General features: G+C 41.5%; 1 protein-coding gene across 1 annotated transcript in view; it reads left to right on the top strand.

Moving 5' to 3' along the window:
* The window catches only part of mdga2 (MAM domain containing glycosylphosphatidylinositol anchor 2), a 163,903-nt gene that overhangs the window by 136,884 nt on the left and 971 nt on the right, over positions 1-26,048 (top strand). The window contains exons 12-17 of the mRNA XM_022764395.1: positions 5,773-5,950; positions 13,915-13,935; positions 16,356-16,511; positions 18,704-18,865; positions 24,858-24,988; positions 25,567-25,663. Of these exons, the coding sequence (XP_022620116.1) occupies positions 5,773-5,950; positions 13,915-13,935; positions 16,356-16,511; positions 18,704-18,865; positions 24,858-24,988; positions 25,567-25,663 (745 nt within the window). The remainder of the gene's footprint in view (positions 1-5,772; positions 5,951-13,914; positions 13,936-16,355; positions 16,512-18,703; positions 18,866-24,857; positions 24,989-25,566; positions 25,664-26,048) is intronic.

Below are 26,048 nucleotides of genomic sequence, written 5' to 3'. Positions count from 1 at the left end.
TTTTCAATTGATCTGTCAAGTCAGTGTGTGCGAGCAGATCAATAGGAGCCATACTAATTACATGCAGGCAATCTACAGTAGATCAGCGCTCGTCTAACATTACACCGTCACTTTGACTACTCCTGTGTTTCTTTTGGCTCCAGTTATCCTTTTGATCAATCCTGCTGTTTTTTAAAGTTGCCATAAAAACCCCATGAACTGCCACCGCAATCAAATGAGATTAAATCAATATGGCACTCTGCCTCGGTGGGGAAAATGTGGAGAATGAAAGGTAATGGGATGTAAAAAGAAAACTTAATTGAGCACAGACACAGGGATTCAACGAACGTTAATGGGAATCAAAACAAAGGTGCAAAATCCATAAGCCAGTGTATATGTGCATGATTCAAAATGTCTGAAAAGTGAAATGTTTTCTCAGTAAACACTTCAAGTTTCATTTGATTTGTGTGTTTAAGCACAATTCCTTTTTGGTGTAGAAACTATTTGCTTCCGTTTGGAATTTGGAATTTGAGGCGGCATTTGCCAAGATTAGCATTTAAGGCCTCCATCTGCCTGGTGCTTTGGGAAACACACGCACACCCAAAAACACACACGCACACAAAGACACACAACAACACTAACCAGTCCCCAATTAAATTTTTTTTGTTTTTTGTTTTTTTTGTTTTTTGTTTTATATCTGACACCAGTCTCCAAAACGGATATACAGCTACACATATATTTATATTAGCTGTCAGGGTTTCTGGAAACAGCACAGGCAGGGAGGACCCAAATGCAGACAGATTCAGTGAAGATACTTTAATGGTGAAAAACAGGCTTACAGGCAGATGAGTTGACAAACAGGTAGGCAGGCGAGAAACAAGCTAACACATGCTGGTAGCAGGAAACACAGGGAAAACACAAGGAGACATAAGCAGACGATCCGACAAAGAACTGGTGAAAGTGGCAGGTTTGTACAGAGGCTGGGGCGATGAGGGAACTGGGTTCAGGTGTGTGAGTGTAGAGGGAAGCTCAGGTTGATTGGAGATGTGGAACAGGTGAACAAGTGAAATAGTAAAAAAGATAAATTAAAAAAAAAAGTCCAGGGACATCTGGTGGGCGCATGAAGAATGGCAGATCTGAAAGGGAGAACGTGAAGATGGAGGGACGTGAGCAAGGCGTGGAGACAGGGACCAAGGGGAACAAGGAGGCAGACCGTGACATTAAAGCTGTTATTTATGCTCACAGTATTAGATAAACACGTGGACATAAGCAAATAAAGCAATGTAGAGTGGGAATTGTGTATAAAATGAGATAAGATACAAGCCTCCAAGAGATTCTCCTGAAGTAATTGTCATGGTGCTCCCATTACAATCTGGAAACAAATCCATTCAAAATGAAATTTCCTTTTTTTTCTGAGACCTACACAGTCTTTTCCATTACACTAAAGTAATAAGAACATTTTATTAATTTCATAAAGTAATAACACTCAAATAAGTGCTTGTTTCATCAGGACTCGACCACTGACAAATATTGGATCAAGATTTTATATAGGTCTCACTCATGTTTTAGCGTCAGGTTTTCAAGGTTATGAGCCATTCAAATATCTGCAGTTTTATATCATTCAAACTGATAACAAATAGCCAATTTCAGCTACAGGCACAAAATAATGGACCATTTATATAAAAAAGGTTATACAGCTTGATTTGGTGTACAAGGCTGAGCCCTTTGTAGGAAAATCTGCTGCAACAAAGGATCTGATGGGATCTGAATCTGAGTACAGACAGGGGCGTTTGGGTGGTGGAGGGAGTATATCAGCAGACTGAGAGTGAAAAGTCTCAAATAATTTCATAATGGCCGCACCGTACACCTGCAGGATGAAACAGCCGTTTGGTTCATCCTGCAGCTGGTAACCAAACACATAACAACAACATTAGTGCTCTGCCTGACCCACCACTGTCCTCAGTAAATAGGGGTAAAGTGGATTTTATTATGCTGTAGGATGGGTTCAAATCAGAGCATTTGGTTGTTCGGGTTGCAGGTCACAGGGGTCAAAGAAAAATAAAGCAAATACACAGAAATACAAAAAAGAAAAAGAAAAAAGCATGTGGGTGAGATTTGATGCGTGTTGTGGCTGATTTTCAGAAGCGGTAGCTTGGGACAGGAATGTTGTCCCCTCATCCAGGAATCTTTAATGTCTTGATTTAAATACCAAATGAAGTAGACCATTTTTTTTTCAGATTGAGCGCTCCTGTATATGTTGAGAAAATTCTAGGTTTTTAGGTTAAATTAACAATAAAAAAAAAACACTGCATTTTCTGAAAAAAGCATAGTCACCAACCTGAAAACAGTGTTGTTCTTAGCCCTTGAAAACTTGACATTGTGGAGATACATGGTTTTCACTGGGCAGCAAGAATTTTTTTCTGCCCAAATGGTACCACTCCTTAAAACACATTAATTGGGCCAACTGGCTTAATATATACTACTTATTGGTATACTGGTTTTCATGTGTTTCATTGTGGCTCATTGTTAAATAAACAGTATCATGTATTTGCTCATGAGTATAAATATCAGTGTATTAATAACTTCTCCATGTTGCAACTCTAAATCCCTCACCACCAGTGTGCAGACGTTACCCAGAATGCCAAATACAAACTCAGAACAAAATGGATGTATTGGTTTTTTTTTTGTTTTGTTTTTTTACATTGGTGTCTAATTACAAACAGCAGATGTACTTTTTTCACCATTTGTATCGAATGGTTGTTTTCACTGTTACTGAAAAATACAAATGTGCTGAATATGATACTTCCTCCGTTTAGAGGAACACACACGCTTACAGGCCAACACCGTGTAGTTTATGGCGATTTACTGCAATGCCTTTTGTACTTTGTAGAAAAGCAAAAATTTTCAAAGGATAGGTAGGGACAAGTGCACCATCTGCAATTACCAGTGACAGACAAAACACTCTATTTACCTGCAAACTAATGGTGGTGAAAACTTGCACCCCATAATTGTGGTTCATCCAGGCTCTAAGTAATTACTTAATTGGTATTGTTCTCACACACACACATGCGCGCGCGCACACACACACACACACAGCTTCACTGCTATCACACCTTCATTCACTCTATCTCTGTCTCTCTCTGCAAGTAACACACTTCCTCTTTTCTTTTGACTGAGAAGGGCATGTATAGTCACTCATTGTGATGCAGAAGCTGTAACTTGTCTTTGTGCAGCTCTTCCTCTTAAACTGATTCTCAAGGATAAAATGTACCCTACTTCTCTTGCCCCCCCCCCCCCAAGCGAATGCAGCAACATACCCTCATTCTGTTTCTTTGAATGTCAGAGGGCCTGTATTGTATCACAAGGCATGAAAAGCATGAGCTAATTTCTGTGTGATACCTGAGCTTAGTCTCCTTAAGAAAGCTCTGCATTGTTGAAAGACCAGATATAAGATTCCTGTCAGTTCAAGGTCCATGTATAAAGGGACAGTAAAACATGATTAAGAAAACCAGGGGGAAAAAATGAAGCAATCATGTACATTGCACAAAGATTTTGTCCTTACTGTACTTGCTAATGCCTGTATAATGCAGACTGTTGCATATCTTAAATGTGAAAAATGAATCAAGATTTTTCTCTCTGCAAATATAAGACTATCGCTGCCACTTGCTAATAACAGCCTTTGAATTCAGAGGCTGGGAGCTGCTTTCAAAGTAAATGTGGCTAATGAGCAGTTAGCTGTCAACAGCTTACAGAGAAAAAAAGGTTTTTGTTGTACAGCATTTAATGTTGGCGGATCATATAAATGCCTATAGACAAGGTTAATTGGCAGATGAGAGGGAACATCCTACACTGATGGCAAAGTGAAATACATATTTGTTGTGGTCATATACGCAATATGTTCCCAGGAGCAAACTCTGAATTCCCAGAAGAATGTCCTTTGTGCTGTACATGCTCTTTTTTTTTTTTTTTGTGGTGAATCAAGATACAAAATCTGTAGAGCAACGGAATGCGGTGACTTTTACAGTTAGGCAAGCAAACATCTGTGGTCATCTTCAAAAATATTTACCATTAACTCACAATGACACACTCCACTGACAATGCGGAATCCTGTTTTTTCCTGCCTCACGCTTACGCTCCTCACGCTCATTGCAGATCTTGCACCTAGATCCCTAAACCTTGGTTAACAGAAAGGAAATGATATTAATAAGAACTACAAAGCAGAGCAGAATTAAAAGGCTTGGGTATTATGTTACATGTGTAACATCTTAATGTGTATTAGAGCTTTCCTTGCAATAGGGGTTATTAATAGCTGCTCCACCATACAGACTTACTCCTTGTCGCACGTTGACCAAGATGATTAGTAAGACAACTTCAACCGGTTTGAGATGATCACGTTGTAATTCCCTCGTTTTCTTGCTATTATTACATCTTAACGCTTTGGAAGAAAAAACTGTTGAAGTAATTTTCTAATGCATAAGTCCAGTTTCCACACGCATCTGTGCATGTCTAAAATAATGTGTGCATATCATAACTGATCTCAGTAAATTACATGATGAGTGCAAACAAGCATTATCAGATCCTTTATGGGACAGAACGCTGTTCTGAGATGTGAGGAGAGATATCGCTTCCACTTTAGTGTCGTTATAATTGATGTCTATTTTTAGCTTTAACTGGTCAAGCACTGCTTGCCTTGCTTGTCACTACTCTGTCACTACGCCACTACGATGGGGCGATGACAATTAAATTGAGGATATTTTAATGTGAAAATGTAAAATATTCCAGTTCCACAGCACCAAAGAATCTAAAGGGACAGATAACAATGTTGGTAATGTGTCATGAGAATATCTCTTTGTTTGTGTTAAGGCTACAGTCATTCAATAAAATAAAGCAAAACTAAATCGATGGCTGACTGACAATCGGTTTTTGGGAGCTTATTTAATTTGGCATCAGCAGCCAGCTCAAGTAAATGCCCCTCGAGTAGCCAGCCAAATGATGTTTGATGAAGATGTTCTTGTTTGTGGTTTTTCAAAAAGGTAACAAGAGGCAGTCGGTTTAACACTCATGAGTGATTCTGGAGGGCATGAGCTTCTTTTATTAAAAATATCGCGTACCTCACTGGGTTGTACTTCTATGACTTGATCCATGAAAGGTAACCTCTTGAGCTGTTGGGAAAGCTGTCCACCAACATTGTGCCAACAGAATCCTGTGTAACTCGGCCTGAGAGATCCGTGGTTAACTTGAGGTGTATTTTGGAGACTTTCAAATAATTTACAGACTGAATATTCTGATCATCTCCTCCTTTACTTCCTTTAACCTGCTTCAGTGGTCTCCAACAGAGTTTGGCAGAAAATAAACTGTCCATTTAGGACAATACTGGTCGAGCTTCCTTAGCTAGGATTGAATCCAAATAAAAGAGACAATCTATTGTCTACAATACAGTACGATCTTACTCAAGATTGTCTTTAGTGTGTCCTCTTTCTTATGTGAAACCAATAAGCCATTCACATATAATAAAAACAGAGGGGGGTCTCTGCGTGTTATAGGTTGACTTGTATTGTAGGTCATAGGATTACCTTGAACTGTCTGAAACCTTTGGGTAAAATATGAAACAAACCATTTCAATGCTGATGATTACAAACCTGACAGCTTCTGAAGCGGGAGACTCCGGTTGACATTTCATGCTTTTTGTAGGTCAGTCATGTATAAAATGTTTTGCGTGTTTGTGTAAGTTATAAGTGTCTTATAAGTGATCTTTAAAGATCTGAACGTCTTGTGGTTCCTCCTTGCCTCCAGATGGGGTTGCAGCGCTGGTGGGAACAAGAGATCCCTGTGGATGGAACAATCAACAAAGGAGAGCTCATGACGCACAACCTGACTGAGCTGATAAAGCCTGAATCTTACGAAGTGCGCCTCACCCCCATCACGCGTTTCGGAGAGGGCGACTCCACCATCCGTATCGTCACCTACAGCGGTAAGTGCTGCGTACTTTATTAATTCTAGGGAGGTCTTATGTGGACAACTGTCATCAGTCTACTCATCCTGTAGTTTGGAAAATAGAGCAGGGTTGGGTAAGGTGCGAGAGCAACATTCAGTTACACATGTGTTTGCACAGGTGGAAGAATTATAGCTCCAGCTGGTAATGTTATCCTTCAGCTAACTCACAAACTAACTCCAGCTCGAAAATTGTGCTGCTGCATTATGACACATGTTCATCAACACTGATGGATATCAAAAGTTCACGCTGGTATCAGCAATCATTATGATGATCACGACGATGATGTATTATGTATGATATGTGTGAGGCAGCACCAGTAAAAAGTGAACTCATTAAAATGATTTGAATTGCATCCAGCACATCCAGTCATCGGAAGGCAGCTTGAAATCAGCTTGCTGTGCTTCTTCGCCAGTTTGAGCTAAATGAATGCTGATTAACTGACAAATCATCTCCTTCCTCGTGACCTTTACTGCCCGAGTCAGGTCTATCCTGGACTGGGGCAAAGGCTGATGACTTGTTTCTGTGCTTGAGAGATCATGCTGATATGCTGAAGACATCAGATGACTTAGACATTTAGTAGTAGACTTAAACATGTAGTTCCACACAAAAAAAAAAAAAAGCCACTCCGCTTTACCCCAGAACATGTGGCCAGATAATAAATAGCATTAAAAAGGGTAGGTAGGGTAGGTTTTGAATCAGGACTGCAGTTATAGTGTGGCAGCCAGAATGACATCATGGAGATTACTGGGCACTGCTCAGGCCAGTGAGAATACATCAAACCACACTGTATTTCTCTGCAGAATGAAATAGCAGCTTGAAAATGGAGGTAGATTCTTCAGCCTGTGGGATGATATACTGGCTGAAACACAAAAGCTACAGTAGTATCCACAGTTGGCCCAGCAGTGCCAGTGAACAGATGCACAGGTACTTGAGATGTGCATTTTGAGAAACAAACTGGCTGACTGTTTTCTGTCTATCACTGACTGCTGAGCGCTTCCTGAGTGGTGCTGCTGCGTTTGTGAATAATTCAGTTTCACTGCAGCTCATCATGACTGGTGGAAAGAGAATTGGGAAAGAGAAGAAGAAGAGAAACAGACATAAAGTTTCTCTGCTCTGTTACTTTTGTGGTGGTTTGTGATTTTGTGTGGCCTGTGCTAAACCTTGAATTCAGCTGAACTGAATAAAACTGAAACCGATGAAAGTGAAGTAAAGACAATTGAGGCTAATTAAGACAGAGAGAGGCACAGAAGGGGAGATGGAGGCAGCCAAGTTGGGACTGACGAGAAAAGGGAGATACAGACGGAACAAAGTAAAAAAAAAAAAAAAAGGAAAGAAGAGCCAGTTCAAATCGCCTGCCCAACTAGAGACTGGACTAATTATCACTCTAGGGCCGCTCTGTTCTCCCACGCACAGCGCGTAGTGTCACTGCAGCAGGCTAACGTAGGGCTGAGCCGAATCCACTCTGCTCAGAGAGATCAGTGTCCCGTAAGACGTCCCGACTGACGTGTGAAATACAGACCATGATCATCTCTATTATCACCTCCCTTTCATCATCCGTATGCAAGTCGTAACGCGACGGCGTCGTGGTTTCACAGGTTCATGGTGAACAGAAATGAATGTGTGTGATTTTGTAATTGCTTTAGTATGTTTGTCATTTATTGTCAATAATGACAAACATGTTTTACATTCAGGCCTCAACCTATCTCTGGTTATATAAATATAACGTAATATTTTCATGGAAGAAAGAGAAACCCAGTTATTCTCGTACCAAGACCTGGACCAGCGACATGTACGTATCTACATTTAGCACTTTCATTGCAAACAGACAGACTTTTGAGTCAGAGACACGTTGCCGAATTTACGGCAAATGGGTATACAGTTAGACTTGGTGAAAAAAGGCGCTGCTGGTTCAGGGAATACTAAAAGAATCCAAGCAGCAGCACAGATTCTGCAGGATGAACTTATCCACTCTTAGATAACGCATATACAAACATTACATCCTAGTTAAAGCAACAATACCAAGAATTTAGTGCATAAAGGGGAGGCTTGTGCGGTGGAGGGAGCTGCAGCGAAAACAATGGCTTTGGCATTGGAGCTAAATACTGAGCAGATTAATAACAAGATGTTGTTATAGTGGAGTATGATTGAAAAATATTAGTCAGCTGGTAGCCAAGCAGTTGGTGAATGAGCCGGTGATTGCGCAGCATTTGTAAAGCAGATAATGCCGATCTGCTGATGCAAGGCCAACGTTAGTGAGTCCCAAATCCATACATACACCTTTGTTTACTTAAAACCGTGAGTAAGAAACCCTGATTTTTGAGTGTGCTGTTGTCCTCTCCCATAATGCAATGCACAAAGTCAAAAGGAGGAGCTATACTAACAGATACAAAAACAAAACTAAAAGAAATTGTTGATGGTGGTTAACAGCTTTGTGAACATCTTTTTTTTGTATTCCAACAACAAACACTGTGTATTTGGATGATTAGTATACACTGTCTACAATCAGCTTGTATGTAATGTAGGAAGAAAAAGCTCTGCTGCTTGTTTGAGTTGCTCTGACTTTATACTTAGTCAGTCGAGCCAAAGACATACCTGTGCAGATGGGCAGGCAGGTAGCAATGATCAGGTGTGTATACATGCCACAACGTCCCAGTTTCTTTTGGAGTCGCCCAGCTGGCGATGTCTTTTGTGTTTCCATGCACAAACATGCGAAACAAAAATGCACCTCTCCTCACATTATTAAACTGAAAGTGTTGTTATTACTATGCACAACCCACCTACACACTGGGGCCAATATAAACAATTTAATTAGTTATATTACACATATTTCTAATTTTGTATCTTTCAGGGTTTTTTTTTCTATCCTTTATTTTCCTTTTTCTAGTTCTCATTTATAGCCTTATATTCTATTTATGATCCTTTATTGCACATGGCTGTTGTAACACTGCTATTGTATGCATACATATGGGACAAATAAAACCTTTAAATCTTTAATCGAAAACATCAAGAGAATACTCTTCAAAGTGCATTTAAACTCAGTCTATAGCAGTCATCACAGTTTTCATCAGTGGTTAGCACTGTTGCTTCACAGCTGTAGTTTCCTCAACAATAAAAACTATATACAGGTTATGTGTCTCCAAATAACTTTCATGTGTGAATGTGAGTGATGATGAACATGGTACTTCCTGCCATTCACTAGAGCATATAGGCTGTAGTTCCCATGACCCTGAAAATTAATGTGTGTATGGAAACAAACAACAAAACCAATTACATATAACTGTTAAGCTGTTTGTTGGCTGTAAGTGTAAACATCAGTGTCCTATTATGTCTAAAATCGAAGTAAGAGCAAGTTTTCTCATCATTGCCCAATAGATCGAGGGATCATTGTGATGCACGTAAAGCCAATAGTAGCAGTTTTTCTGTGAGTTGGCAAGAAAACACAAAAGCAGTTATAGTGTCCCCAGCTGTAGGATGAAGGATGGTTGTGTCATCAAGCTCCAACGACACTTTTTGCTGCAGTGACAAACTCAGCATCTGTTTGGCGTTCCTCATAGCACTTCTCTCTCTCTCTCTCTCTCTCTCTCTCTCTGGATTCCTCCAAGAAGGAGGATTTAATGTTTAAGCCTCCTGTCAACCCTCACAGTAAAACACCACTGCTATTTCTTAATATTCCATTTTTATTCCATTTTTATTCATCTCATAGCGACACATACGGTAAGATGCCTCTCCCAAAGTCAAATCCCACTAAATCTCACATTAATTACAGTCTTCTCCTGGTCCTGATGTTTTTGTATTGCCCTGCATACCCCATTTCCAGTCCTTAAGCTAAGCTAAGCTAAGCAGCTGCTGGCTGCAGCTAGATATTTAGTGCACAGAGAACAGATTGGTATCGAACATCTAACATCTAACTCTGCAAGAAGGGTAATCTGCAACAAAGCGAATAAATGTATTTCCCAAAATGCAGAACTATTCCTTTAACATAATATTGATATTGCAGGTTATTTTTGCACTAACTTGATTCATAACAAAATGATAAAGTACCCCAAAAATATACTGAATTCTTTATTGCAGAAACAGAAACACATGTCATGGTGGAGATGTAGTCAAGAATTAGTGTAGCTGCTATCTTACATCAGTATTTATTATAAATACATGCTCATGCCGTTTGTATGTATCATATGGGAATCCTTCATGGAATACAACCTGCCAACTCTTTGGTTGTGCTCTGCAAATATGTTTCGTGTATCTTTTTAGACCAGCTGCACGCTGTGATTCATGGATTGCCTCACACTCAAATAGGCTTCTTTGCTCGAGATGGTAAAATAAGTCTGTTGCATTTCCCCTTTCTTCCATCTCAGTTTGTTGTGGATGTGACCTTTTATCCTTTTATACCCAAACCACTAAGTTGCTTCCTTTTTTTGCATCCTGTTTATATAATCACGACATAAATACATCATCACATCGCATCATTAATATCATGATATGACAAATTTTAATCACAAGGAAGATATAAGTGACACACCCTTCTTGTCTTCTTTTTATCTAACTGCATGTCTCACACTGACTTATTTTTTTCCCACACCTTTTTCTTTGTCTCAGTTCTCTGCTTAACATTTAAACCACAGTAAAGCTCATCCATATTGAAGTCCATTAAGGATTCAGTGGCTTGCATCAGTGTGGCATACGCTGGCTGATGCAGGAACGAGATCACACATACTGTAGGAGATAATTGTACATGGGTTGGCTGTGTGTGGGTGTGTCCATGTGTCTGTGTGTGTTACTGCAGGACCTGTGCGGAGCAGTACATCCTGTGAATAAGAGTTTGATTGAAGGGTACAATAGTGTGATGTTGCCTGTGTAATTTTTGTCAGGGAGACATGAGGGGAGGATTGCTGAATTACATTTACCCACGCCGTTATTATTCCAACTTATGGTTGGAGCTGTGAAGCAATCACAGGGCTTTCTCAGACCGTCATGGCACCCACCCAGACCCCCTAAACATGATGGATGGGAATGTTGGAGAGCGTGGATTATATGAGGTCAGTGGGAAAAAAAAAAAAAGAGCCGGGCCGCTGTTGTCTATGAGGACACTTGGCTGCAGCCATGCTTTGTAATACAGCCGCAGACCAGTGGGCAGGGAATCCTGCCAAGATGAAGTCAGTGTTTGTATCTGAAACAGCCTCTACGGACCACTGTCCTTTGACGGTCAATGAGCTCACTTTGTGTTTCAATCAAAATTAGGCAATTTGGATGGAAGGCACTCATGCATCAAGCAGCAGTTTGTTTTGTCCTCTCAGTTGGAAAAGTAGAAACCAGGAGTCAGACAGACATTCACCTAATACGTGGGTTGAGTACATGACCTGTCGTAACAGGAGTTTTCAAAGAGTTCACTTCACTCCAAGATCACTGGGACTGTTTATCTTGAGAACTATCAAAATTACATTTCATCCTTGATCATTATTTGAGGCTTCTTTGGCTGAAGGGGAAAGCGGAGTGCTGCAGTGTTAAGAAAGAAATAAGAGATAAATTTTTAAAGCTTTTGCAGCTCGCTTGAGGGCTCTTCACGCCTGTGCTTTAACAACACTGCATTCTGAGAAGAGCATTTGAGGTCTAACGTTTTCAGGGGCTACAAAAGTATTTAAAGACAGAGCTGAAATTTCTGAAAAGAATGATTTATTTCAAACTGGTTGAGTAAACAACAGATCTAAGTCTCAATTTATTTTATTCCGTGTTTGTTTTCCCCACATTCAATACAGTCATCCAAATTGTAAACTAAATCATCTGTTAGTGTGTGTATGTGTGTTTTAAAGAAAGCGTGTGTATGCACAGCGGTAGTAAAGTAGCCTCTGGGCCTGCCCTGTGCTCAGCTTGATTTCCTCAGTGGGGGTAGAGACACTGCTTGAGCAGACACATTCAACTGGACTAAGGCACAGGGAGTCAGCCTGTGCAAGCTGCAGGTAAAAAAAAAAAAGAAAAAAAAACTGACAACGAAACATATTTTCATAATCAGAGCCTCGGAAGAAAGAGGGAGAGAGGAGGGGTCAGGATTGGGGAGGAAGTGAGGAGAGTTGCAAGAAACGGGAGGTGGAGAGGGAAAGAGCCGGCAAGCAGCGGAGGGGCGGGGGGGGTCGGTTGAAAGAATAGAATTTTGTCGGAAGACTCAGCATCCGTTTCACAGGCCTGAGGCTGTAAGTTGTCATCTCAAACATTTTCCCTGCAACAGCCCGGATGATTTCCTCCCTCTCCACGGACTCTTTCATTGCAGCAGTAGCGCTCTGTGCAGTCCAGTGGTAGATTCCCCCGTGAAGCATCCAGTGTTGGGATGCTGATATTTTCACAATCAGTAACATAAAAGATTATTAAAGCTTTTATACGATGAAGGTGTACAGCCAGTTCTTTCCACACTCGTGCCTTTCACTCGCAGCGAGGATTCAGCTGCAGTTCACTGAATGTTTTATATGATCCAATTGGAAATGCATTGGTTTGTTCTCTCTCTGTTTCCCTGTGTGTGAGTGTGAGAGTGTGAGTGTGTGTGTGTGTGTGTGTGTGTGTGTGTGTGTGTGTGTGTGTGTGTGTGTGTGTGTGTGTGTGTGTCTCTTTCTTTTCTCAACACTGCAAGTGAAGAAGGGGACAAACATGTCCATAAGAGTCACAACAATAATCAGAAATCACTACTTGAGTTTCTGCTTTTAAAAAGACCAACTCCACTAGATCTTTGTTGCTTCCTCTCTTCAGTACATGTTTTCCTTTGTAGGAATGATTTGTTATTACTCACTTTAATTGGTTGGATTAAAATCAATTCCCCCCATGAACAGCAAGGTTTCATAAATCACAAAGTAACATAGTTTTGTGGTAAAGCTGATGTATCGCATCTATTCAGCCAGTCAGCAATCGATCATGAAAATGCCCATGAATCTTCTTGACAGGTTAAATGGTATTTACTCTGCAAAAAGTGAAGTGCCGACTAACTGGCTTGTTGCAACTCTGTGTGATACCCTTGACCTTTCTGTGTTTGCTGCGGCAGTAGCCTCTTAAATTATCAATGAGGGAAGCATTGAACCATGGTTGGGTGGACAGAATGCAAACGAAGCCTTGCACGATGTCAGTGGACTCAACTCATCAGTGTTTGATCCAAAAGTTTCCATAAAAAAATTGAAAGAATCAAGGATGTTACTGGAAAGTTATTAGCTGACACACTTGTGATTATTACTCATTTTTATGATTTATTGGCTTCTAAATGGAAGTATAAAATAGGCTTAGTGCTCTAAGTGGAAGTCACCTTGGTCAAGAACATCAGCAATGCCTGTAAATGGCAATAAAGATAAGCAGTTGCGCTATAAGCTTATTAATGTGGTCAGGCCGGTCTTCCTAATCCCTCTGTCTTTTACATTTGATAACAGGCGGGGAACGACTGCTGTCACCTTTTCCACTTCAAAATCCCAGACATCTCTTTTCTTTCTGCTTAATAATCACTGTATTGTGTGTGCCAGTGGATTGCTTCCTGTTTATGTATATATTTTCTATTTGTTTGCACACTGTGAAAGCAGTGGAGCTTGACGAAGATGAAGTGTACACCCTCTAATATGCTTGCAGTCTTTTAATATCATAGGACAATATTTCTCGCCATCTCATGGGCCTCATTTCGCTTAGTTTTTTACTATAATGCGACAATGAGCAAAGTTTTATGTATGTAGACTTTTATTGGCTCTACAGCAAACAGCAGATAACAGCAGGACAGAAGGTTAATAGCAACAGCTACTGTGTACATGCTTGTTTTGTAACCTGCGGTAGAGCGCACAAGACAGCCAAACTGCGTCTTAAAGTGCGACAGTTCGAGTGCTTGTACAGCTGCGTGTGCATCTGTGCATGTTTCCTTTTAACAGCTAAACACCTGAGATATTCTGTATTTAATGACTGTGCTTGGCCTTTCTCTTCCACAGCTCCCATCAACCCTCATCTGAGTAAGTAATGTGAATCTCCCTTCGCATTTCTCGTCAGTGCGAGCTTCTGTCGTAGCACGGTCTGCGAGAACAGTGGGGGAAACTTCAAGTAACTGTACGTGCCGTAGAGATCTGACACTCAACATGTCACACTCGCACTGGAGGATCTCTCTAAGTGGTGCTAAATGAAGTATGATAAATAAGACGTCCCTGTAGGAATTGAGAATAAACCTGCATCAGGCTGTCTGACATGTTGAGAGCGTTAAATCTCTGCAGGACACTGTGCAGTGTGGGTGCTGTGTTTGCACGAGATATGTGGTTTTGTGTATGTCTTGTGAGTACACTTGCACGCTCTGTGTTTTGTGAGCATTACTTATGCATGCATCTGTGCCGTATGTGTTTATATTCTTGAATGTTTAGTCCCATTTATGACGCATTTCATTGTTGAAACTTTACAAATTCACATTATTCACGTCTTGAGAGTCCACACTTAATCATGTTTGCTGTGCTGCAGTGTGCTGCTGTGTATTGTGGTTTATTTATTTATATAGATATATATTTTGGTGGGTGTTCACACAAACATTGCCAACATAATAACAAACATCCTAATCACCAACATCATTATCCAAATCCCTGAAGGAAACCGTCTTACCTGCACGCCTCCTCTTCCTCCCTCCTTCCTCTGACTATCCTCCGAATCCTCCCATCTCTCCCGGGTGCAGAAGGCGAAAACATTTAGTTTAGCTCACAGTGGATGGGGGGCGTCAGTGTCTAGCGCCAGGAGCTAGACCTCCATTTAAATCTGCATGCCTATGAGGAGAAGAGTCAAGGGTGCCCGCAACCTGGCCCCTTCCTCGACTCTCCCACTCCAGCACCTCTTTCTCTCCTGCTCTCACTTTCTATCTCTTTCTCTTCCCCTCTCTGCCTCGCAGCACCACTGCCCTCCTCCATCCCTCGGCCCATCCACCCACTCCCTACCTCTGTCTATGTTACCTCCATTACCTGAGTAAAAGCTGCAGATTCTGCTCCTCTCAAGGTCACCACTCCAAACTGCTCCCAGCTACGTTTTAATAAATCAATGAATATTTATCAGAACACATGCCTGCATCCTGAATCTAAATGCTCCTTTTTACTATCTCTTTGAGGACACTGCTCAGCAGCAGCATGTCCTCTGGTTAGGTGTTTTGCTTTGTTTGTTACATGAATTAAATAGAGGTTTTGACATTGTTGATCCTGCCTCTACCCCTTAATTAAAGTGAGTGGGTTGTTCCCCACGCGTGCGATTTCTGACTATTCATTAGTATATTAACTGTTAGACATTCCCCTACATGCGACCCATCATAACCTCATGCTGGAGTAACAATTACTCTTTTTTTTTCTTGAAGGGTGACAGACCCACATTTTCATTCCTTCTCTGCACACTCCAGTAGTTTAAAAATTGCTGTCAAAGGGGCGTGGAGAGCAACAGAGGAGAAGGGAGGGCGAAGGGTAGAGAAGGAAGTGTGTGTGTGTGTGTGTGTGTGTGTGTGTGTGTGTGTGTGTGGTGGGGGGGGGGCACCCAATATCTCTACCCACACACCCACTACAGAGAAGATGGAGAGTGATAGAGAAGGAGGAAGGCGGAGTCAATTTTGAAAAACTGATTATATAAAGTCCTAATAGTGAGATACTACAAAACATCCAAGGAAAGTCACCTCATTTTTACTTTCTAAGAGTTATTCGAAATTATTAGCCGTTCAACAGACTCACTTTTCATGCAGGTAGTACTTCTACAATGGCAAGCGACATCTAGAAAATCCATTAATACCTTTGAAAAATCATGATTTAGTGTTTCTAACCTCTTTCACACGAGATTTGTGTTGAATTTAATATTATTTACTGAGGCAGTGTGTGTGAGTGTGTGTTTATTGAATGTTATCCATCATGATTCAGTAGTGGGCTGTCATGGTATAGCCTCTAATAACCAGTTTCGATACTCACACACACAAACACACACTGCTGTTGGGTGTTTCCAGGGTGCAGCACACTCTCTGTACTACTACTGAACCAAACTGCATGTGGTAGTTCTGGAAAGACCAAACACACTCAATGACGCCTCCACTACAGTCGGCGAGAGATCACATCTTAATTTAGAAATTCTGCTCACCAGATCATATGGTGTAATTAGGACTGGGCTGTTGTATACCCCCCCTCCCCTCCGCTCTCCCCCCTCCCTCTCCTCTACCCACTCCCCCTCCCTACCCTACTCCGCATCTCCCTTCCCTCCCCTCCTCCCCCCCCCCCCCGAGACATACACACACATACACACCCCAGGAAATCTCATAAATATACAGGAGGTGTCACAGCGCTCACATACTGAGCTGTAGCTTCTAGGCTTTGTATAACTTTTTTTTTGTAATGATGTGAATGTAAGAGTGGAGTTCTGCTCTGTCGCTCACTAGGAGAGTTCCACTGCAGCTTTGAGGAGGAGCCCATCTGCATGTTCACCCAGGACAAGAATGATGATTTTGATTGGACGCGGCACAGTGCTGCCACCCGCGACACCAAGTATACACCCAACACCGGGCCTAGTGGTGATCGCAGTGGTTCCAAGCAGGGTAAGTATTCCTAAAAGTCTAACTGATCAGTGACTGTTCAATCACTGCATCACTTCCAAGGCTAGGCAGCTTATTGTTAGCTTGCTAATGTATGTTTTGTGTTTACAACAGTCCAGTCATGTGTCAGATGAGAAATTGGAAACTCTTAATTACCAGTAGTGTGAATATGTTTGTATATGTGTTACACTTGTTCCCTGCTTTTGCTCAACACATGCTGGAATAGAATTCAATTTCCCATGACACTGAGCATCAATATGTATGTATAAAGAATAGATCCATAGATAGATATATGTAATATACTGGTGCATAAAAAAAGCTAATTAGATACACGAGTCACCGACCATCTTGACCAATTACATTTCTCAGATGGGGATTTATGTATAAATGTGATCACTCATATTGAAAAATTACACACAAACAAGAAAAAACACCCTTGGTGTAAGTGTAAGAGATAATTGAAAACACTGCACCTGCTCATTGGATTGGAAATAATTTGGTTGAATGCACACATTCAAATGGACACCACTCTGTCATTTCGTGTGTAATCCATGCATAAATACAGGATCTCCCACAGCGCGCACACAGACAGTGTAATTATCATGTTATTGCTAAATGACGTAGCAAGACATAAAATTAGTAACATTGCATCTTGATTATGTCATACCTTGATTTGTAAACATGGCACCAAAAGTGCTACTTTTTAAAATGTTGAAATAAGTTGGAAAGATTCGAGTGTTCCCAACTGCATAATAAATGATTTCAGCTGCACTCATTTGTCACCAGTGGCTTGATGCAGCACAATCTCACACTGAGCAGCCTTGACCATTTATAATCAAAATGATCTTGTACCTGAGTCTCTGTCGCTGTTTCTGTGGGTGAAACCAGAGCAACCTGCACAGTACTTAGTATTCATTATGTTACTTACATGTTCAGGTATTTCATATTCAAGAACTTAAACAGCAAATTAACAAAATTGGATTTGTAGGAATCCATCCAAGGATTCATATAAAATCCTTGGATGGATTCCTACAAATGGAAGTTATCTGTGGTGGAAGAGAAGTGCCTATTATGGTGCTGTGGCACCAGCAGCAGCTGATGCAGTAAATAATGCATTGGCTTTAATCACCTAATGGTTTCAAAATGTCCAGCATTTCATTACCGGCCCCATTCCTCTTTGCGTATAATTATCTGATATGAGATTCAACTGAGGGAGATATTCCATTTGATTTTGGCTGGAGGGGCGTGGAGCTGCTCACGAGCTACCTTCCCTGCGCCTGTGGCTGGGCAGAGATATGCTTCAGATTGTGTGGCTCAGGCACAATCACAGGACTGTTTGACTCACTGCCATCACGGTTGCTGTCCACGACTGTCAGACCAAGGGAGCATAAATGTAACCCCATTGTTATCATCTCGATTTGCCCCTGGTTATTGCTATTAGTAAAAGGAGAACTGTCCTTCATAGACGGCCCTGCTCCTTATCTCTGATACGGAAGGTTTCATTTCCATCATCCTATCACAGGCTGGCTGAAAAAGCAGCTGAGCATGACCAAGGATGCCCCGCTTTTACTCAGTGTTTAGAGTGAAGGCAGTGAGAAAGTAGTTATAGGATTCTGAACACTGCATCCTTATTTTTCAGGGTGTGTCCGCTGTTTGTGCAGTTTCCCAGTGAGGCACAATGACTGTCATGTGTCCTAAAACATATCCATGAGGCATATTCAGATATACATATACTGTACTACATACATAATCTGTAACCAGGTTAATAGCCAGTGTCTGGGAATGTGGCCTTGGTAAAAACTGTTACCCAAACTGCCTGTTTAACCTTTGTGCACATGGTTTTAACGTCCAATGATTATTATTATAAATTCAGGTTTTATCTCCAAATGAAGTGGTCTAGACCACTTATATTTCTTTATTTGGTGAGTGCACTCATAACATAACTAATACAAATGATGGCTAAAACTACAAAACAAGGCATAAGTTTCGTAGTTTTAACGAACCAGAATTATACTTTAATTGTTGCTCTTCCTGGGAAACTATAGCAGCTTAAGGTAAAGGGAGTTGCATCTTTTAGAATCTGAATAGTCTGTTGCATTTTAGGTTTTATATGAATTTCACCCACTAGTAAATCCTGCTTGCAGTAGCTTCCTGCACATATACACCTATCACCGCATGCGTCCCTGTGTTTCAAGGTTTCTACATGTACATCGAGACATCCAGGCCGCGGAAGGAAGGGGACCAGGCGCGGCTTGTAAGTCCGTTTTTCAACGTAGCACCTAAAAACCCTTACGGTATCACCAACCCACCTGCCTACTGCTTCAGCTTCTTCTACCACATGTATGGAAAACACATAGGTAAGATACTCTCCTCGCACGCTTCATTGTCCTCAGCTCGTATAAGAAACATCTGTGTTGCTCTTTGAAGTAATCTGTGGAGAGGATCCTCTTAATTAAATTCATTGCTCAACAGTTCATTGAAATAGATGAAGAATGAATAATTACTCTCATCCCTTTAAAGAATCTGTCACTGTTCTGTCCTTTGGTTGCTTAAGCAGCAAAAGCATCTTCAAGTGAAACTCAAATCGCTTTGGCAATGCTCCGCTAAATGAATGGGATGCGTTCTTATCTGTGCGGAACTAAACAGTCAATGAGGAAACACCACAAATTTTATTTACAAAAAAAAAAAAAGTCCATCATCAAGCATCTGTGGGGCATCACAGTGGCTTTGAAATATAAATTGAGAGATGAGATTCTTGAAATTGCTGTCCGCCACCTACGTGTTTCCCAGTGGGGTTTTTCTGTTTTTTGTGTGTGTGAAAGAATAGTTTGCGAGACAGGAAACACAGGAGTCACGCTGTGGTGAAAAACAGGAAAAGCAGCGGCACTTTTTCCTATAAGCAACAGAATTTCAGACATTACCAGAGACTTTTTCTCCATGGTGGCTGCATTTGGGAGTTTTGTGCTTTCATGCTAAAATTTTGTAAATGCAGCTGTTGGATGTTTCAAGCAAGCAATATCTCATTTTTGCAACAAACCCCTACAAAGGTGTGTACATAAATCCTGGGCATTAGCTCTTACATTCCTCTGTGAATGTAGATAACAAACTTGTATGGTCCATTTGAAGATGGCAGAGCGACTGAAGGAGAGCACTCTGAGGCTTACATCTGACTCCTTGGGCTTCCTTCACCAGGGACCCAATCAGCCGACCACAAGCACTCCTGCTCTGAGTGCATGCTGTTTGTTGAGCTGGTGTGTTTGTGAATTTGGGAGTGGTGAGCGAGATTGGATCTCGAGCACAAAAACTACAGGCGCACACAATGTTAAGGGGCCGCTAGTGAAGATTTCTCTGCCTCGGCCGCCCCCTATTATCATTAGCTACTGCAAAGGTCCAGAAGCCACGTGAGAAGCCACCTCAGGGTGGGGTTGCAGGGTCAGCTTGGTTATCTTGGGGGCCTGGATGCTGTTAAGAGAGTAGTTGTTTTCAAAGCACTGTAGAAAGTATTTACAGTAATAGGAGGAAAGTAATTCTAGATTTTATTAAAACAAGGTTTGTCCTGTTTTACGTGATCCTGTCAGCTTTTAGATAACGCAGCGTTTTAAGAGCTCTGGTCAGTTCTGGTATGGAGGCCTACACATACAGAAATTAATGAACCCAGTTTAATCCACTTGAATGTCTCTCAAACCGCTGCAGCTCCCACACTGTCCTTTATAGTTGTATTCATGCATGAGTCATCAACTGTCCAGTATCAATGCACCATTGTGTGTTATTGAATCATTCCCTGGACTGTTTATCACTTGTTATTGCCCAACCCACCAGATGTCCCCCTTTTTATCTACCATGGGCACCGTTCTCAATCGCAGATGTGTTGTGTCATGGACCATCACCTTTGAGATTTTCGCCCTAAAAAAGCTCAGCGACGCCTCTAAAAATATTACTTTACCTAAGATATGTTTTAGTGCACAAAAAGATAAATACAAGATTGAAAGAAACAGATTTTTAAAAAGACAGAAAGAAAAAGAGAGCACCGATAGTGAATGAACCAAATAGAGGGGACAAGCAGTTGCACTTTTGGAGTGTTCAACCTGAACTTGACATTCAGTAAACTGTGAAATCACCACAGGCTGGCAACCGCACTCTTCTCTCTTTCAACGGCATGTTTACAGTGAACATTTGGCTGCATTTACCTCAGTATTCTAGTGAGACATCGGTGGTATGAGCACAGTCTCCACCCTTCCACCTGCTCCACTCTGAGCCTCTGCTGGACCTGCTGCTCCAACTTCAACCACTCAGCTTCCCCTCCTCTTCTTTCTCTCTGGCTTTTAACGCACTGTCTAATATATTATTTGCAAGCTGTGTTTTCTTTTGTGAATCTTATGTCATTCACTACATGAGTTCAATTTTTTTTATTCCTCTTTTGAAGTTTGTTTAACGACTCTTTATCTGCATTAATAATATAAATAGGCTTACAGATCGCTCCATTGAGTAATAAACTATTTTTCTCATTTGGGGTTAAACTGCAGCCTTAATAAGTTTTACTTATTTCATTAGTGAGAATTTTTATGCAGCGTTACATTTTATTTTTTTGACATGACCTTGACCTGGTGACCTCGCCTGGTTATTCAGTGTAATCCACAAATGCCACTGTGAATACTTCGAACTTAAACTGTGAATACTTTGATTCTTATGAGTAACTAGAAAAACTGTTTCTGGAAAATGTAAATAGTAAAATAGATTTTTTTTCTCTCTCTCTCTCTCTCTCTCTCTCTACCTGAGGCATCACAAACAAAAGTTCAGTATAGCGGTCATGGCAGATAACTCAAGCGCAAATATCTTTAAAACGCTGCAAAACTCTTTGCACGGCTACACATCAGCAGGGATAAGTGAGAAAATCTGCTTTTCATAACATGGGTGATCTGACCCTTTAACACCAAGTCGACAACAGGACACCACAAGGGCTGAAATTAAGCCAAGCTACTTTTCAGCTCTCCTCAGTGGAGAGGCCGAGTGGAAGTGTCCAGGTGGGGGGGACGGACCAAACATCTGGAGAGGTGGAGAGAATGTAAGGATAGAGGTGTTTGAGGGCTACTCAGCAGGGAGATGAGAGCTCCTCCGGCTCCCTGCCGAGGTTGAGTAGGCCATGACATTTCCAATTTGCTCAAATTGATCGCCAGCCAGACCCTCTCTTCTCTGCCCTCCCCGTCTGTGGTGAAGCCCATGCCCAGACTGTGGCGTGTTATGATGAATGGGCTAAATGTCAAGGACTTGAAACCCAGCTCAGATCCTCTATAGCTACGCTCCATTTAGTATTCTGCCTCGCCAGCCGTGAAAGAAATTTGCCCCCAAGCTCAGGAATGCTGGTTTGTGATCTTTTCTGCCCAGATAATGAATGTTTATGACAAATGGTCCAAATAATGTATGTTCACATGTAATGTATTATTTTTTCTCATCACACAGAACTTTGTTGTTTTAAGCAGTTGAGGGCGTTTTTCATATTTAGAGCTGTGAGTCACAAAGCCATCAAACGTGGCACGGCTCCATCTTGAAATGCTGGGAGTTTGATGCTCTCTGGGACTGCGCTGTTGAGGTGAGTCACAGTCAAGTTGTGGCACGGCAGCGCTAAAGGCCAGAATCAGTCGATAAGGAGTCTCGCCTACACACTGATGAAAACAGTGGCACAGGCTCAAAGAAACTCCTCCGTAGTTAGCTAGCGGGGGGATACCTGAGACAAGGTCACACTTAATTACTGAAGCGCACATCAAAGTTTGCCTTTGGAGCCCGTGTCGCATTTGTTTATAGGATTAAGGCTCCAGCAAAGCACACCAAGCAAGTCTGTTTTAAGCCTGACCTTCTGAGAAGCAATGGAGTCATCCTTTCATTAGCAAGGAGGGTGGTACCGCACCTCGGTCGCCCTTCTCTCTCGTGCTCACCACATAATTGAAAATTTCCAGTAGCTATTTCTCACTTTTCACTAGACTCACATCTTTCTCTTCTCAGATCTTTTTAAATTTCACAAGTGTCTGCCACAGGTATTTCTTTAAGAAGAAAAAAAAAAAAAAAAGGTACTCCAAAGAATAAACAGCATATGCCTTTGCTCGGGATGTGATGACACTGACATAACCACCTACATCGCAATGAGTTCAAAGAAAATGTAAGCCAGCCAGCTCAGCAAGAATCCTCCTACATCCTAAACACTTCAGTGGTAGATGAAACCGCAGGTCATGTTCTGTACAAGAGCTCATCTCTCACTGGAGATTGTGCTGTCGTTGGGGAAAGCGTATACTGCGCTGATGAGAGAATATGAACAGGGACATACAGTATGGCATTCCCTCGTTTCAGCGCGAAGGGAGCCGTACAGTAATGAGGCACCACGCTGAGGCATGATGCATCAGAAGCAAGGTTGCAGTCCTAGACGCTGCTGTTTCTGCTCATCAGCTGTGTCAATGCCAAGGTGCTGCTTTCCATACTTGTGAAATTCACTTGACTTCAGAGCAGTGGTCCTACCGAGCTGCACTATGGTGTCAGTGTCAATAAAGTGATTTGGGTCCTTGGATGCTGCTCCTTCTGGCCCACCGCTAAAGGACCGCTCTCTCTCTCTCTCTCTCCCACACGCAGTCCTGCTGCATGGCAAATAGAAAAAACGAACACAATCGGTGTGTTTGGAGAGGAGGGTAAAGTGGTTGCACTCGGTGTCATCATCTGACAGTTTTATATCAAAGCCCAGGGCCAGACAAGAAGAGAGTCTTCAATTCAGACCTGATATATAGTCTATTCTGTCTCAATAAGAGACTGTATTTCTGTGTTATTGTAAGGGGTTATATATAAATTCAGTTGAAATGGGTTTGTCATATTGCAATTTCAAATGCAGAGTTGGTTTGAGTGGAGGCATCCAGTAGTTTCTCCGGTGCAGCTTTCGCGGACATGCAGGGGAAATGACACAGGAAGCTGGGCCGGGCAGAAATAGTTTGAAACTAACAGTAAATTGGAAAGAACAGGAAAAGTATTTACACTCAACAAAAATTCTCATCACACTTTGCCCATTAGTGATAATTGATTTGGATTATCACGAGCTAGAGAATAATTTATCATCACTTATAGAACCACAGTTTAATAAATGTATCAATTCATAAGACCTGAGTTTAACCTTTGCTACTGGTTGGCTCCGCTCTGAATGCAGAAGAATACATAAATCTGAAATGCAGGAGACAGAGGTGAATATTAAACTTAAAAGTCCGGATCCAATCTCACTTGCAGTTTTACCCTGGAGTTCACAGTCCAATCCCCCCCCACTCCCCCCACTGTGTGTGGATGGTTGGGTGGTATATTATATTAATTGCCATTCTGTACTCACTTTTAAACTAAATAGACCAGTTAGATCCAGATTTCCCAACCGTCTTTGCTCCACAGACTGTTTTTATACTTACACAAGCAAGAGCCAGACAAGAGAAGGAGTGGGCAAGCATAAAAGTAAAACTGAAAATATTTTGTTTGTATTTCACTGTCGTTTAAAGTTTAAATCTAACAAAATACACGCTAATCAACAAAGAACAGCCGACCTACTGATACAGGCCTCAGTCAGTGAAACTGCATGAAGTGCAAAAGTGTTTGCCAGTGATCAAAGAACCTACATGACCAAATCTAGTACAAGCATTAAATTATTTGGAATGAAGCATGGAGGAAAAGGCATGCTTTATCTGGATAAAAGTAACATAAAAATATTGCTTTCCAAGTAACATTTCAGCACCAAATTAGGACTGGTCCAAAGCATTACATGTCCTTTGCAGGTTGTCATAGTTACTCTATGAAATTAAACAGTTCAAAGTTATTAACATAACTGCCAGCAGCTATAAAGTGCAGTAGAATATGAACTGGAAAATGGAAACTTTCAGAAAAAACTTGACAGTAGTCCACAAAACAAATATTTGTAGTGTGTCTGGGAAATTTGCCTTCCACGCAAATCCGTCTCACTCATTTCCACATACAAAAGAGCGCTGAGAGGTGGTGACAACAGACTGGTTACCTTGAGTACTGTTGACCTACTTTAGTTAAATAGCAATGTATTGTTGAAAGCGCAGCAGGGAGGAATGAGTGCACCAAGTTTAAGGTAATTACCACAAAAATAGTTTATAAAATGACAGTATACAATTATTATTATTAAGCTTTGTGTTCAGTAGCAAATGTTCCATGGTTCGGTACAGGCCTGCAGCTCAGGGTGTGAGACAACTGAGATAGATATTGCCAAGACATTTATATATATTTATTTGGAGCATGTGTGCGCGTGTGCGTGCGTGTGTGTGTGTGTGTGTGTGTGTGATCACTGACCTGTATATGTCTCTCCTCTTCATGCAGGAACTCTGAATGCCTTCCTGAAGCAGAAGGGCCAAACGACCTCCGAGGGTCCTGTGTGGTCGCTAAGTGGTAACCAAGGTGACCGCTGGAAGCAGGTCAAAGTAAGCATCCATCCGACAGCGTCCTTCCAGGTGAGACCAAAAAACTTAATCAATCCAATACCTAGCAGCATTCCCCCTGTTGCCTTTTATTTTCCTCTCCGTCTGTGTTTGTACGGTGAAATATTAGTTTCCTTGCGGCCTGCATATTGATGTAGCACTTCACAAGCCTCATATTAAGCAGAGAAGTGGACGGCATCCGTAGACATTGTTTGCCATAGAGAAAGCAATATCACTCACGGTTTGCCATCAGGAAGCCTAATCTTTGTGAGTAGCGAATATAGGACTTCAATATTCTCCATCATTTTTACGGCTGCAGTTGTGGAAAGTAATTATAGTTTCGGCTGCACTTCTGTGTCTTCTCTTTGTTCCCACTCTCACTGCTCTCTGTCCCAGCACCACAAGCATTCGTATTTTAAAATTTTGCAACATTAAAAAATGAAATAAACACTTGCCACCTGCTGTTATTTTTTATGAGGAGCTATTTAGCCAAATAACATTGAGCACTTATTCAGATTTGATCATGCAGTGGTGCTAATTTCTTGTTTTTTTGGTCTATCAAGGCTGCACAGACAAAAAAACAACAAACAAACATGTTTTTCTCCCCCTAGGTGGTACTGGAAGGTATCCGGGGACCAGGCATTGAGGGAGACATCGCCATCGATGATGTCACGCTGGAGGAAGGGGAATGTCGAGACCCGCCGCCCAGTGAGTAGCACCACGTGTCCGCCTCCCTCTTACCTGAACTCCAGGTTCTCGCTCTACTTCGCTGGACAAGGTTGAGATTTACGAGAAAGGATCTAATCTTAGACAGTTGCCAGCGTTGGGCTATCATCTCATGGGGAAAACACGGTTGTCATAGCAACAGTGTTGTAGTCACATGAATGATAGCCATGCTGGCTGAGTGGAGCACTGTAATTGCACTGTAGGAACAAACAGAAGGTAAACACAGAAACAAGACACAGAAAATTGTCGGCAATTGGTCGGCGGACGAACACCGTTCCTTTGATTTAATTAAAAGGAACATTATTACAGAAGCTTCTCAAACTTCAGACATTCTTTTAACATACCATACCATAACATACTGTTTTAA

Source organism: Seriola dumerili, unplaced genomic scaffold, assembly GCF_002260705.1.
Source record: "Seriola dumerili isolate Sdu_G_001 unplaced genomic scaffold, Sdu_1.0 BDQW01000025.1, whole genome shotgun sequence".
In the NCBI taxonomy this organism is placed as follows: domain Eukaryota; kingdom Metazoa; phylum Chordata; class Actinopteri; order Carangiformes; family Carangidae; genus Seriola; species Seriola dumerili.
This window is presented reverse-complemented; position numbering and strand designations above follow the sequence as displayed.